Source organism: Curcuma longa, chromosome 7 (genome assembly GCF_044706935.1).
Source record: "Curcuma longa cultivar G26 ecotype Majalengka, Jawa Barat chromosome 7, ITB_CL_G26_1.1, whole genome shotgun sequence".
NCBI classification, from domain to species: Eukaryota; Viridiplantae; Streptophyta; class Magnoliopsida; order Zingiberales; family Zingiberaceae; genus Curcuma; species Curcuma longa.
This window is the reverse complement of record NC_133867.1, coordinates 735,887-750,575: the sequence shown is the minus strand read 5'-3', so window position 1 is coordinate 750,575 and position 14,689 is coordinate 735,887. Positions and strand designations below refer to the sequence as shown.

Sequence of the window (14,689 nt, the reverse complement as noted above, 5' to 3'; positions counted from 1 at the left end):
AGAAATTCCATATATATATATATTAAATTGTAAAAATTTATACCCAAAATGCTTTACCTCGGTAAGGCGTGCGTCTTATCTTGTGTCTGACATCTCAGTTCCCATAGCACTTATGCACTTTTGGGTGCCTCACGCCTTAAATAACTATGAGATGTCACATGATTGATTGGAACAAGGCTTTGTTGTGTGGTAGATGGCAACAAGCAACAAGGGAGCTTGGTTGCTCAACAGTAGGAGGGGACATGATGTGATTATTTATGGAGATTTTGAGGTTTTACAACGACTTAAAATATGATATTAGTTTATAATGTTATTGTTAAGTAATTGTTTAATGCACAAGTCACAAAATTGACATCAATATTTGGATTGTCCAGCAAAAAAACCTTGTATTGGGTCAGTAGGGTTGGTAGAATGTCATTTATTTAAAATCAAAGAAAGATAAATTTTTTTATAGATTATTATTAGCAAGTATCATAAATTAGATTATTATTCTAATTAATTAATATTTTTATGTAATGATACTAATAATGAATCTTTGTTAGTATAAAATATGTTTATTATTAGTAACTAATATCCTAAAACTATACATAATTTATTTATAATTTCAATTTTTTAATGTAGAATGTTATATTTACTAGTAATTTATTTTAAAATCTGATTATTACTATAAATGGGTTTTCAATATTTATTGGATAAGATTATTAATTATTGTAATGTAAAATAATCATCTAAATACACATTTTACTAGTAAACAATCTTCTAATCAATTAATTTAGAACTATGAATAAATAATATCGTAGTTAAATAAATAATATTTTAATAATATTTCTTATTAATTTAAGTAATTTAATTTTAACACTTAACTAATATATGATAACTTTTAACTTATTAAACACTAACATATAATAATAATAATTCAACAATAAGTACCTAGATTGCCTCTTCTCTTTTGTGATCTGATAGTCAATAGTTCGTCATTTATCCACGCTTATATGGAGCTCCTTGCTCATTTGTCAAATTCTCTGCTAGCATGATTAATTTTATCCAATTTACTTTTTGGTTTATATTTCTTGACCTCAAGCTGTTTTATCAAACATCTGAATAGACTGAAATGATTTATTTATTTATTATACAAAAGAGGCAACTACTTGTTATATTGAATGAGTATTTGTCTTTCTAAAGGAAAAAAAGCTAAATTCTGTCCATCAAGATATTTCACCAAATAAATTAATGGAATACTGTTAATTAATTTTGTTTTTTTTAAAATTCCTATAAATAGTTTACCTATAAATTTAAATGGGTAATTACTTCCTTTTTAAAATTATTCTAAATTTTTTTATAGTCACTCAACATTACAAGCTGTTTAATAAAACATCGGAGGGTATTTTGGTTCAGAAAAATGGGAGGGGTTGATTTGTCATTTTCCAGCACTAGGGACTCTATTTGGATAATAGTTCTAAATTTTATATTTGATCACATGGTTCAATTTGAAGTGTGGATGTTGGAAGGGTTTAAGTGTGATAGGTTTAAAGTATGATCAAGATTGCACAAGACATGAAGTTGGACATCAATGTGTTTGAAGGGCCATCACTAGACTAAGGTGCTATTGAGTGTAATCATCTAAGGGCAATATTTCAGCCGTTCTGTACCGAGAAAAAAAATGCAACCATTTTAGCCTAACATTCTGAGGTCGGCCAGCTGATAGATTTTCTACACTGGCATGAAGAATTTATGCAACAATATGTGAATTAATGCATTTAGCCATCTCTAGCATAATGAAATGGGAACATTACATTGTATCTCTTTGCTCACAATTGATCCAAGAGTGCATCTCTGAGCGGCCTTGTGTTCTGTCAAGGAACAAAAACAATAGGTTAAATGATTTATGGGCAGTCATGTTGTCCCTTTTGGCCTAAACTGTTTGTGAACATTGTACCTTCTTTATCGATTCAGTGCTGTCATTCTAGGTTGACAGTTGACTTAAGAGCAGAACACTTGAGTGCAACTAGGGAGAATCTAGGTCTGATAAGATACTCTTGGTACCTGAATCATTCATTTACCCCTCTTGTGCCCTTGTCAAAAATCCAACATTACGACACCCTTAGTGACTGAGATATCAGATACCTAGATTCATATTTGTGATGGAAATTGTGCCCAAGTCTGAGGAACATAGGATGCCACTACACTAAGGCCTGCTGTCAATGGTAGTTTAACACAAAAGAGAACAAAATTCAAGATTGACTTGCTAGCCAAAATGTGAACTCGAGATTTTTCCATTGATAGATTGCTTATCGAAATGAGGAATAAGAGGTGGTATTGTAGGAAACAGAAAATTTGCATCGAGGGCTACACCAAGATGCAATCAACGTTAACAATTTTTTGCCACAAGAAAAAGAGGCAGTGCAGCAAGGGATCCATGCAGAGAGCGTGATGGTAAACTATGCTGTAATTTTGGGAGAGGTGATCTTTTTGTCATTGCAGGTCTCTTAGACTATAATGCCTCAGTTTGCCAAAGAAGCTCCTTGGCAATGATGACAAAGATCTTGACAAATGGTTATTGCCTTTAACATATGGAAGTTATGCTTCTATTCTTGATGATGATGCCGAACGTATTGGTCAGTGATATGTTTTGGTGAAGTCTAATTGAAGATGGCGATCAGTTGACTGAGTCAATGCTAGAAGAGGATATCTACCCATGTGAAACCTATTCATTAAATTTGAAATATTACTGGATCTGTTATTATATACAAGATCCAAATTATAATGTGGTACTTTTATCTTCACCTATTCCTTCAACTTATGAAAAATTTATAAGAAAAGCTCTTTTTGTAGCAATACTCTCCATTCTCTCAATATTTGCAACATCAACCTTCAGATTTGCTCACATACTTTGGTTTGGAGCTTGTAGAATTTTTTTTTTATGGAGAAATAGGGTGCTGAAAGAATTAGTTCATTTTGAAATAGTTATTGTGAGAACATACACGATAATATTTCGTTCTTTTGGATGAATTGATAGGGATACAAACCTGCTGGATGACTGACTTACTGGTTTATTTGCTTGATGAATGACATCCCTGTTCTTGGTTTATGATACTGACCTTGTATTGGCTTGGCAGTCCTGATGATTGGGAGGTATTCCTGTGCTATCTAGGCTGTCTGTTGGAGGATGATCTAAATTGGTTAAAGATGGATGCTACCATGCAAATCTGCTCACCATCTTTTGATGACAATGGAGCTTGCAAGGCAAACCACTTGAGCAATGATGAGGTTCTGTAATCATTTAAATGGTTTTTTAAAAAAAATGGAATGCCATGTTGATTACTTTTCCCTTTTCACCCACACTGAAATTTTATTTCTGACTCATGAACATGCAGTTTAATTCCCGCATCTCCAGTGCAGTGTCACTTGTTCAGAGGCTGCAAACAGATTGCAATGGTGGTTTTGTCAGAGGTGCTTACCTAGCAAATATTGAAATTGAACGTCGTTGTCGGTTGTGTGGTACCAAACATGATGACAACTTTGTGGAGGCTTTGCTAACTTACTTCTGTAGGTTTGTGTTTCTCTTTAACTGGATATGACATCTTGCAATTTTGGTAACAAGTAGTACTTTTAACTGTATTTTATCGGAGAGAATTAGTTTGCATACAGTTTTCCTAAATTTGTTTTTGTGAAAATACTAGCAAGTACATCCAAGTCCAAATTCATATGCAGCTTTATTGGAGAGATGCATAAACGAACACATAATTAATCATGAAGAATAGAATGGTATTATTCACATATGGAAGTTTCTTTGTTGTTGATGTAATACCTGTGTCTCTCCATTCTTTTAGAATTTGTTCTTTCAAATTTTCATATGTAAGGATGATTTTCTTAATGCCTTCCTAAGCATCTAATGAAAACCTGAGGAAAAATTAATTCCATGAGTGCTCTCTACCAAATGCCTTTTGTCATTAAAAACTTAAGAACTGGTTTAGGCCTCCAAAGGACAAGTTGCTTAGTGCAAGGTGGAGACCTGACATTGATGATCCTTAGGGAATTTGAAGCTAGGCCGCAGTTTACTTAAAAGAGCTCTGTTTGAACCTCTCCCTAAAACTCCATAGTTGTCCTTCACTAACCTTCTATCTCGCTTCTTTAAGAACACCATGTTGTACCTCCACAAGCAATCCATCATCTAGAACGAGTTCGTAATGTCGAGGTTCACATCAATCGGCTCATAGGGAATGTGGAGGTGTTGAACAAGGAAAACACCAATATGATGGGGAGTTAGGTTGACTCGACCAAACTTGACCTCCTAAGCAGGTAGCATATGCCACCTAACTCAGTGTGGAGGAGCATTGCAATGAAGCAAAGGAGCAACTCATGGTGTCTGTGAGGCAGAAGAGATCTTGCTGAAGTACTAGCATGATTTGAATTAGGTGAAGTGTGATCTTGTTGTGCAAAACATCTTTGTCATCTCTGACAGTCAGACCCTTTAGGCGGCTAGCTTGGAGATTGAGAATCGAAAAAGTTTTGTACATCAAAGAGGCTCATGATGCAATGGTGCTTGAGCATAGGAGGCCTCTGGATGAGCTTGGGCAGGTCCATCAAGTGACACTCAACCTCATGGCCCGGTGACACTCCAAAGAGATGGAAGTGGCAGTGAATAAGTTAAGAACTTCAGCCATGTCAATTGCTCAGCTTCATCCGATCATCTTCCAATTCGAGCTATGCAGTTTACTGAACCAAGCCCATGTGATCCAAGCATAAAACTCTCTTTTTGGCAGAGCAGGTGAGGAAAGCGGCTGAAAAGGGTAAGACAATGACCTTGATAGAAGATAGGGTAGAGGAAGCAACTAAAGGAGATGAAATGGAAGTAGGTGGAGTACAGACGCTTCTTAGTTTTTATTTTCATTTTGCATTTTATATTCTGCTTTTATATGAGTGTACTTACTCCTTATATAATAAAGATTCCTTGTTCATATCAGTTTACATGTTCATTCTCGTGATTTTGTTTGTTTCCAGTTCTTCCTTGCCCTTGTGGCCTTTACCTTATTTCTTCTTGACCCTTTGGATCAAGATTGGCAAGAAGTCTAGACTGTTAGGTCTTCACCAACAGCGTCGGTGTCAAATGTTTTAGTATAGAGTTTTAACAATAAGAATTCTACATCCACATGTGATGCAAGAGGTGGTGTGTGTAGGTAGGTTCTCGTGGTCTTCAAGCTTGTATACAAGTGGGGGAGGGCTAAAATTGCATAGGTGGATAAAGGTTTCTGATGGAGATGCTATGATGGAGGAGGATTGTGTTCTCATGCAGTGGGTTAACAGGAAGAACTCTGAGGGAAGGACTTCAATGGGTCTGGAACCTTTGGTGATCTCTTCCTCACTTGATGGCTTCCCACGGATGCTCTACTTTGAATTCAGCAGGAGGGAAGGTGTAGATGGGATCCTTTGTGACTATTGTTCTACCAATAGGAGGAAAGTAGGAGATGTCTTCTACCTGCAGATTTGTGAACTTGATTGATGATGGAAGCGAGACTTTGCTCCTCTCAGCTTGTAGAGGTTAGTATCCAGGCAGAACTATGATCAAATCTGATGGGTGTTAGATAATATGCGAAGGTCATGAAGATGGAGACAAGTTTTCTCTAGCATGTGGGCAAAGGAGGTGATCTGTATCGTGTGGAGGTCATTTGGAAGGAGTATACTGAGGAAAATTAATTTGTGCCATGGGTATAAAAAAGGCAGTGTACTGGGTGGTCGGGTAATGAAGCCTTAATGAGATGTGGAGTTGGATATGTCAATAGATGTGAAAGGGAAAATTAAAGTGATGGAGGTTGATAGTGAAGGGTGGATTCAGCATTTGGAATTTGAGCTTTGATAGTTGATTCACCTAGAGCAACAATAGGACAAGTAAACTCAAAAACAAGAATTAAACTTTATTAAAATTAAATATTCCTCACGAAGAGCAACTAGTGCTTCTTGTTAAGACTCTGAACCATCACCTCTTCACCCAAAGATAATTATTTGGTATTCCTAACATAGAAAACATGGTAATAAATGACCTAGAATGGGTCACCGCCCTTGAAGTACGCATGTTCTACCCTTTTTTTCAACAGCCACTAATTTCACATCTAATGTTGTGTGAAACACCACTTGGTTGAGACAAAAAAAATGACCAGGTGCTATCATACCATCTCCAATGCATTGGAACTTTAAAATTAAACATGCTTGAGCAATAGTATTAGGATATGTAATCCCTTGGTGGGAAGACCTCGTGTTCAATCCTTTTGGTTTTCTTAATGGAGATTAGCTTCACATCCAACATAATGGGGACACCTCATGTCAGGACACCTCATGTCAAGACCAACACTAATGTAGTCCTACCAACACTAATGTACTGGATTTTGGCAAGAGTAAGATTTCAATGGGTGATGGTTTGGGAAGTAGTCGTGTTGCACCCTTTTGGTATTCTCAATGGAGATTAATTTCACATCTAATTGTGGTCTGATGGCATCCTATGGTCAGGAGCAAAAAAAGAAAAAAATTGACCTATTCTCTTGAAATAACATATCCTCTTAAAATGATCCAATGTAATGCCTCCAATTTAAACCGAATTATAACAATAAACTTAGTTACTGCATTACATTCACCAATCCATTCACTAATCTGCAACTTCCAACCAGAAGGATGCGTCACCTGTCCAACATTTTCCCATGTTCTGTTAATGAAAGCACTAGTGGTTGATCTCCTTTGAAGTTACAATACCTTTCAGTGAGCATGGTTCTAACCACTATCCATCAATTATTTTGTTTAGTAAGCAATGTACTTTAATGGTCAGTTAGGGCTTTGTTTTCTACACTCATATTTTCCATAGTAACTTTCACTTGAAAATTTTGAATTAACATATTTAACTTATAAACCTCACTGAATGAAGATTTAGTTGATTTTCATTTTCCAATTTTCCCCCATGAATTGAAGTACAGTTTGTCTTATATTCTTACTGAATAAAATGACATTTTTGCAATAGTAAGATGGTATGAATCTTCCTGTGTCAATATGTTATACTCCGGAATGCCTTTCTTTCTTTATCTTTGATATAAAGACTGATGAAGGCATTATGATCTCTTTGCTCTATTGTACATTATGTTTTTGGATATTTTCTTTTTTGTAGTTTTGTTTGTGATGCCGAAGTGTATTGGTATTGCTCTATTCATCACACTTCTAAGGAAATATAATTGACATGATATAAAGTTGAAAGTGAACAAGCTTCTTGCATGTCAAGATAAAAGTTACAAACTTATGATCCAAATATTTTATATTTCTGTCACTTAAATTTCTTTCACTCTTCCTCACATGTTAAAACTTCTTACTTAGATGATCAAGTTACTTCCATCTATAACTGACCAAACTGTCTTTGATCTGGGCTTTGTGGCACATTTGCACGTAATCCTTACTGATAAATTCTTAAATACAAGACTTAAATGAACAGGGTATTTGTTGTTGTGGTTTCATAGTTTTTTTTCTTTTTTTTTTAAAATAAGTTAGAATTTCTAATCATGTTGATTAACTTTGTCTGACAATTATCTTGATAACAGTGATTACTCTGTTCTTATTATTCATGCTTTCACATTTCCTTTAAATTTACTGTTGTCATTTTATGCCATTGTCATAGTAATATCCTTACCCTTTCATTTATGTTTCTGATCTATGAACAATTTTTTTCTTCAGGCCATTGTGAGGGCAATGACTATTTGTGCTCTTAATTTTATCCAGAATTTTGCTTCAACCCTTGTAACTTCTTTCACTTAAAATCCACAGGTTTGGACACTTATCTTGTTTTGCTTCTGATGTGGAAATTTTTCTCCACTTACTTACTCTAGAAGAGAGAGATAAATTTCTAGAGAAGCTCATGAAAACCTTAGAGACCCCCCCTGCATCTCCACTAAAAGCACTGGATCAAGCTATGTCCATTTTCAAAGTTCATGAGTCTCTTGGTGTCATGTTCTATCTCCCTCTTACAGGTGGGTAAAAGTTCTGAATCTGTTAAGCAACTTGAGGTAATATTTGCCAACTTCTTTCTAATAGGTTAATATATTTTATTCTTTTATGCTAAAATATCTCTCTAGAAAAATTATGACAGGTTGATCTGATTAGTTTTAATAATGTATCATAATCATTCGATGCTTTGACACATGCTAAGATGAATTTATCTGGGTTTTACACCTGAACTTCCTTCCATTTGGCTTGTTACTTCCAAAAGGCAATTTGTAGTAATTAGTAGCTAATTGTTTTAAAATTTTGAAGAAATAGATTAAAGACAACAAACCTCTTGACTACTAATATAGCTTACTAATAATAAGATCTCTACTAACTTCGTATAAATTAAAGCCTTTATAAATACCAAAAATGGATGTAATGCAACACTCTGATTAACTTCAATTTAACTGTAAAATTAACTATGCTTTATAAATCATAATATCTTACAAAAAAAAAATCATGGTTTAAAATCTCGTGCCATATTGGGTGACACGGGGCAAAATTTATCATTTTACCGACCATTGACATGACACTAATACGACCTCGTGAGGCCCTGTGACTGCCAAAGGCTCTGCTGCGGCGTTGCGGAGACCTCACGCGAGACCATGGTGATTGCGCGAAGCCGTTGAGTTTTTTTTTCAATTTAAAAAATTTTTAAATTTTTTAGGCCCTTGAGTTTTTTTTTTTTTCAATTTTTCTTTTTCTTTATTTTTTAATTGATATATATATTATTATTTCCCCCCTCTTAATTCTTTCTCCTTCCTCTCCATATTTTAATATTTTTTATTCCTTTCATCCTTAAACACATGAAAAAAATCCTTTAAAATTTTTTTTCTTATTCCTTTCCTCCTTGAATTGATTAAAATAAATTCAATTCAATTTAATTTGAACCTACTTGATCTTAGTTAGGGGTGTCAAAAATGAACCGGACCCGAGTCGATCTGAAAATTATTGGGTTAGAGTTGGGGGGATTCAGGTCGGGTTTGTGTTTAGATTGCCCCGGGGTTGATTCAAATTTAGGGTTTAGGGATTGTTTTTAGGTTTACTCATATTTTATTTTGAAAGTTAAAATGTTTTAGCAGAATGTTAGTATGATAATGGTGAAGTATTAAGATAAAAGTGAAGAATTATCAAGGAACATAGTAAAAAATATTTTTTTTATGGGTTATTTGGGTTGGTCGAGTTATAGTGGTTCTGGTTTAGGATTTTCAGGTTGAGTTCGGGTTAGGAGTTCAGGTTGGGATTTTTTTATAATATTTTTTACAATAATTATAATATTAACATGTCATCAAATTATTGTTTATCTTGTGTAAATAATATAGTATCAATCTATATTGAGTATAATTAAATTATGATTTTTATAATTAATAAACTGGCTAATCATTAATGTTATATTGAATTTGTAAATTTATTGATTTAAAGTTATAAATTCTAATCGTTGACTATTAATATAGAATTTAAATTAAACTTATAATCAATGATTTGAATTTGGTTTTGTGCCCATTGCCATTGGCATAGGCGAGACTTACATTTTGCTTGGTGGATGACCCATCGAATAGAACAATACATCTGATAGTTGGGTGACAGCTACATATGTGAACTTTAATTTTGGGAAATGTCATCAGGGGATGTGAATTGAGGGGGCAAGTGTCTTCCTCAGTTTTGCGAGCCACATCTGATAGGTGAGTGATAAGCACACTGACAGCCACACACGTGATCTTTAATTTTGGGAAATGTCATCTGGGGATGTGAATTAAGGAGGGGGTCAAGTGTCTTCCTCGGGCTTCACTGCAAGAATCATGAGGCTTCCTCTGCAATATGATTTGTTTGAGTGTGAATCAATGTTTTGCAAGCTAGGATTCCACCGTTTCCAAGTAGCTCGTTCAACTCCCTATCAATTTGTGAACAGCTAAATCTGAGAGCTCGGCCAATTTCTTCTTCTTTCTTTAATTCTTTTTTCTAATTAGTTAATTAGTACTCCTCACTATGCTAACAACATTGGTAGCTGATACCTTGCTTATAATTATTAATAATATTGTTAAAGCTATTACATAACTACACCCTAACCTACTTATGTTATTAATTTTAAATTTAAATTACAATATTCATTAATGTTTTAACTTATAACTATTAAAAAATAAATAACCTTATCCCATCCCCATAGAATGAATTTAATTACTTAACTTTGTAAACAGAATTAATGCATATGTATGATGCTTATATCCCTCTAGAGCTTGCAGTGTAGAGTGTCATAAACCTTAACCTAACTATCACATGCCTTGTAATATATGTTTTCAAACTGCAGTGTAAATGTTAGAATAAGGTTATGACTGAGTATTAATATTACAGGCAAGTCGCAGGTCAACTGTGTGATTAACTGTCATGTAGCTGTAAAAGTGACATAACATTCAGCTATAACCTTAGTTTCACATATCCTGTAATATTCTCGAAGTCTAGATATCACCAACTCAAATCATCATGCACCTTATAGTATCCCACAAGGCACATGATAGCCTTGATATTCATCGATGACTTGAATTGTCATGTATCCTGCAAGTCACATGATAGCCTTGTTATTCATCGATGACTTGAATTGCCATGTATCTTGCAAGTCACATGATAGCCTTTTATTCATCGATGACTTGAAATGCCATGTTCCCCATTATGAAGGCCCACAGGGTATTATATAATCATTAGGCTAATAGTCCTTTAGGTAAGTTGAAGATTAATGTATGACATTTCTCATTCTCTCACTTATCACTCTCACCATGTATGACCAGTTCACAACTATTCCTTTACGTTAGGGTATATGTATTTCATATGACATACTAGTATGTGTATAGTTCAATATTATATGTTAATCTCTAATCATGCATCATCAAGATAAGAATAACAATTCATGCATTGTTAGATAAGAATGGTAACTATAAACATATATCAATAAAAATCTTGAAGCATGATTGGTAAAAATAAACATGTCAAGTTAAAATAAGGAACAAAACAAATCATAGAATCATAATGGTTAGAAAAGGGGTTTCTGTCAAGTTAAGGTTTCAACCAAAGCTTGCCCCCCTTTCAATCTGACAAATTGAGTAATTCCATCACAATCTGACAAGTTGAGCATACAAGGCCTAATGTTCAATCTGATTACTCATAAAGTACTCACCTTATCTCCAACCCCAATTATTGGTGATCATATAATAATCATGAATCCAACACAATATCTAACCACACCCTTGATATCACCTCAGTCACTCTTATGACAGATATGTATCTGCCAATGACATACATATTGACACTGGACATTCGGGAAGACATGAACAAGCACTCAAGGAAAGCATAAGATTGCTCACCACTCAAAAGAGATACACATACCAAATTCAGCTCACCACTCTTAAGTAATTCAGGGCAAAAGGAGATCACTGCTCAATGGAAGTGCACCAAAGAGATCCCAGGCTGAAGAGAATAAGCCAGAGCTATTTCATTCCCTATTTGACTTCATCCCTAGAAATCCCAAAATGAAAGTCTTGAAGATATGTTAAGTCTATCTTGGAACGACTCTCCAAGCATGGGAAAACAAAGATAATGAAGTATAAACTCGTGGTTCTATGATTATTTCACTTTCCAAGAGGCATATTGCTAGTAATAAGTGCTTTATAATAGGAAAACAGCTACTGAAGTTAGTACCAATGCCTAACCATAATTTCTACTTAACTTCCATTGATTCTCATCCATTGCATGGCTAGTGAAGACTTCATTATTTGCTGCAATCCGTATTCATTCATGCTGGACAAAACTAATGGATCAACTTGGGCTTTATTATGAGCTAAGCTGGTTGGCTTAGCTCCCATATCACATATTTATAGTGCTAATTTCTATGCATAACCAAAAGCATACCCTTGCATGGTTGTCCAATGTGTCTGAACCCGACTTGGATAAGTAAAACCCTTATCTCTATTCTAGAGATCACCATGCCATCATGATCATTCACTGGCATGACGCTTAAGACATGTCAGATGTACAACCACTCACCTCATATCTTGGAACAAAGCTTACCCTTTATAACTCCTTAGTCTTTGTAAGTGTACAATATTCATTGCAAAAATGAGAGCCTGAGTATGGTTAACTCTCCATGATATGCAACACGATTCCTCCCTAGGAACAATCAATTTAAAGGAACATGTATATAATAAAGAAGTCCTACTAATGATCTAAATGAGTTAATAATAGGTAAAAAACCTCAAGCTAAGTTGAAGTTTTAGACTTTGATGGGAATAATACTGTTTCAGTGTCGTACCAGTGTTTTGATGTGTGGTGTCAGTGGAGAATTGATGGAGAAGAGGGAAGAAGGAGATGAAAAAGAAGAATAAGAAGAGAATTGATGGGGAAGTAGGATCAAAGCCTTCCTGCATGGGGTGCGTAAGGCTTTTGATCCTTTTGTTCCTGGAGGAATTGCCTCTCATCATATTGCACCGGGTATATTGGGCATATTAGAGGGCTTATTTCATCTTAATGTCCGTCTGCCTCAACGTCTATACCAAGGATTGCATATGAGCAATATTGAAATTGTACTTTCTTGTAGTATCGCTGCTGTTTTTTTCGCAGCTTTCATTGTTGCTGGAACTATGTGGTATGGTTCAGCAACAACTCTAATCAAATTATTTGGTCCCACTCATTCTTAGTGGGACCTATTTCCATATAGAATGTCATATTTTAACATTTCATTATATGGACAAAAGCTAAAAATATTACAAACACTATTTTAATTCATCTTGAACAATTTGTAGTATGTTTAGGGGTATCAAATGTTAATATCGAGTTTCAGTACTTTGCAACATGATTGAGACAATAACACATCATATACTACTGATGTCGAGCAGTATCAAGTTTGGTTAATTGATTGGATCAATGCATTTCAGCCATGCCACCTGACTTAGTCTGAGATTTAAAACGATAGTTAGGTAACACTATGTCCATACAACATTAAACCAAAATCTTCATTTTCACATTAAACTAAACGATAGACCTTATGATGTTTGGACACATGCCATCTCCATGCCAAAAAAGAAGCTCGTATCTCACTCTTAACCTCTCTCCTTGAACCTCGAAAAGAAACATCTCTCTAATTCTTTAGCCTCCAGAATGGGTATAACATGCATAAATATGGTTATAAGACATTGTATAACACATAAATAGACTTTGCGTAGCTATATTAGGAACACTTTTTTCCGAATGACTTAAAACTAACATGATACATATAAAAATCCCTATTAGATCACATACTTGATCTCAAGTAGCAACAAATTCACTTTTATATATGCTTCTCACTCATGGCAATGATTTACAAATCATCTAGATGACAACGGTTAGTAATGCGATCCAATCCAATACAAGATGGTTGCTAGCCAAAGTGATCCTCCTTATTGACTAATGTCTTTGTCTGTGGTCCTTAACTCATCTTTGAAATTCCTTTTAAGAAAACAAGAGGATCATACCTCAAAAAGCAGGCTTGACAATGATAAACACTTAATCCAAATATGATTATCTCTTTCCTTCTAAGATGCTCTGCCTTAAACAAACATATATGTTTAAGTATTAAGGAAAATTATAAGGAAAAGAAGGAAAAAAACATTGCCTATGATGTTGCTGTTGAAAACTCTATTTAAAACAATCACTTGATGTTGAATGCACCAATCCACACAAAAAATTGACATTATTGCTGCACATAAGGAGTATCTCTAATAGTGGAAGGAGGAATATATAGAGAGAGAAGGGAGATCAAGATATTAATCACCTTTCTTTTGTTGGGACAATGATGCTCCAAGTGGTCGTGTGCAATTAGATGGTTTTGATATATTTGGCAAAGAGTTTAAATTAGGCTTGACTTGTGTGTTTATATGTGCAGAATTTAAAACAGTACACTTATGACCTTTGAAAATTTGGTGACTTGACATGCTTGAGTTGGTTTGTAGCTGGTTTAATGGCTTGATGGCTTTGATGTGAGGTGGTTTTGAAAGGCCAAGAAAGAAGGATGACATGTGGAGCAAGCTTGGACGGCTTAATACATTTGAGTTATGGAGTGTCTAATGTCAGGTGTACTTTGGGGCTAAGACTTAAAAGGAAATGAACTCATAGGCAAGGGGTGAAGGATGTCATGGTATATCCGAGGGACTAAGAGTTTGACATGAGGTGAGCTCGAGGGCAAGGAAGAGCTTCGATAAAATTGAAGACTTGAGGTATGAGAGCCTTGAGAGATTGCAAGAGGGATTATAATCTTGGGTTTTCTCTTTTGATAATATCATTGGAAATGATGTGCCTAGTCATGTCGTGTTTAGATTACTTAATGGCTTGTATGAACCTTCAACTTAGGAGGCAACAAGTCTCAGTCATAGTCAACACCTTAGATCGATCTCGAGACTTCACGTAGCTTGGAAGTTAAGAAGGGATCACTGACTTAATTTAGTAAACTCCATTAACTGGAGTTGGATCTTTGTCGACTAGAGCATTTAGTCTACTTGGAAGTTGACTGAACTTGATCTTTCAGAGAACACAAAGGCAAAGATTCTATTCAAGCAACATTTGACTGGAAGATTCAGTCCAATCGATTGGTGGTTCAATCTAGTCATTTGGAGGTTGAGCAGTTTATAGGGCTGGGCCTTCATTTGACTACCAATAT

The 14,689-nt window shown here is 34.9% G+C and overlaps 1 protein-coding gene across 3 annotated transcripts in view; it reads left to right on the top strand.

The window, feature by feature from the left end:
• The window catches only part of LOC141831724 (N-terminal acetyltransferase B complex auxiliary subunit NAA25), a 71,022-nt gene that overhangs the window by 9,648 nt on the left and 46,685 nt on the right, over positions 1-14,689 (top strand). For all 3 annotated transcript variants that reach the window (XM_074719131.1, XM_074719130.1, XM_074719133.1), the window contains 3 exons: positions 3,117-3,267; positions 3,375-3,550; positions 7,795-7,997. In XM_074719131.1, coding sequence (XP_074575232.1) covers positions 3,117-3,267; positions 3,375-3,550; positions 7,795-7,997 — 530 coding nt within the window. The remainder of the gene's footprint in view (positions 1-3,116; positions 3,268-3,374; positions 3,551-7,794; positions 7,998-14,689) is intronic.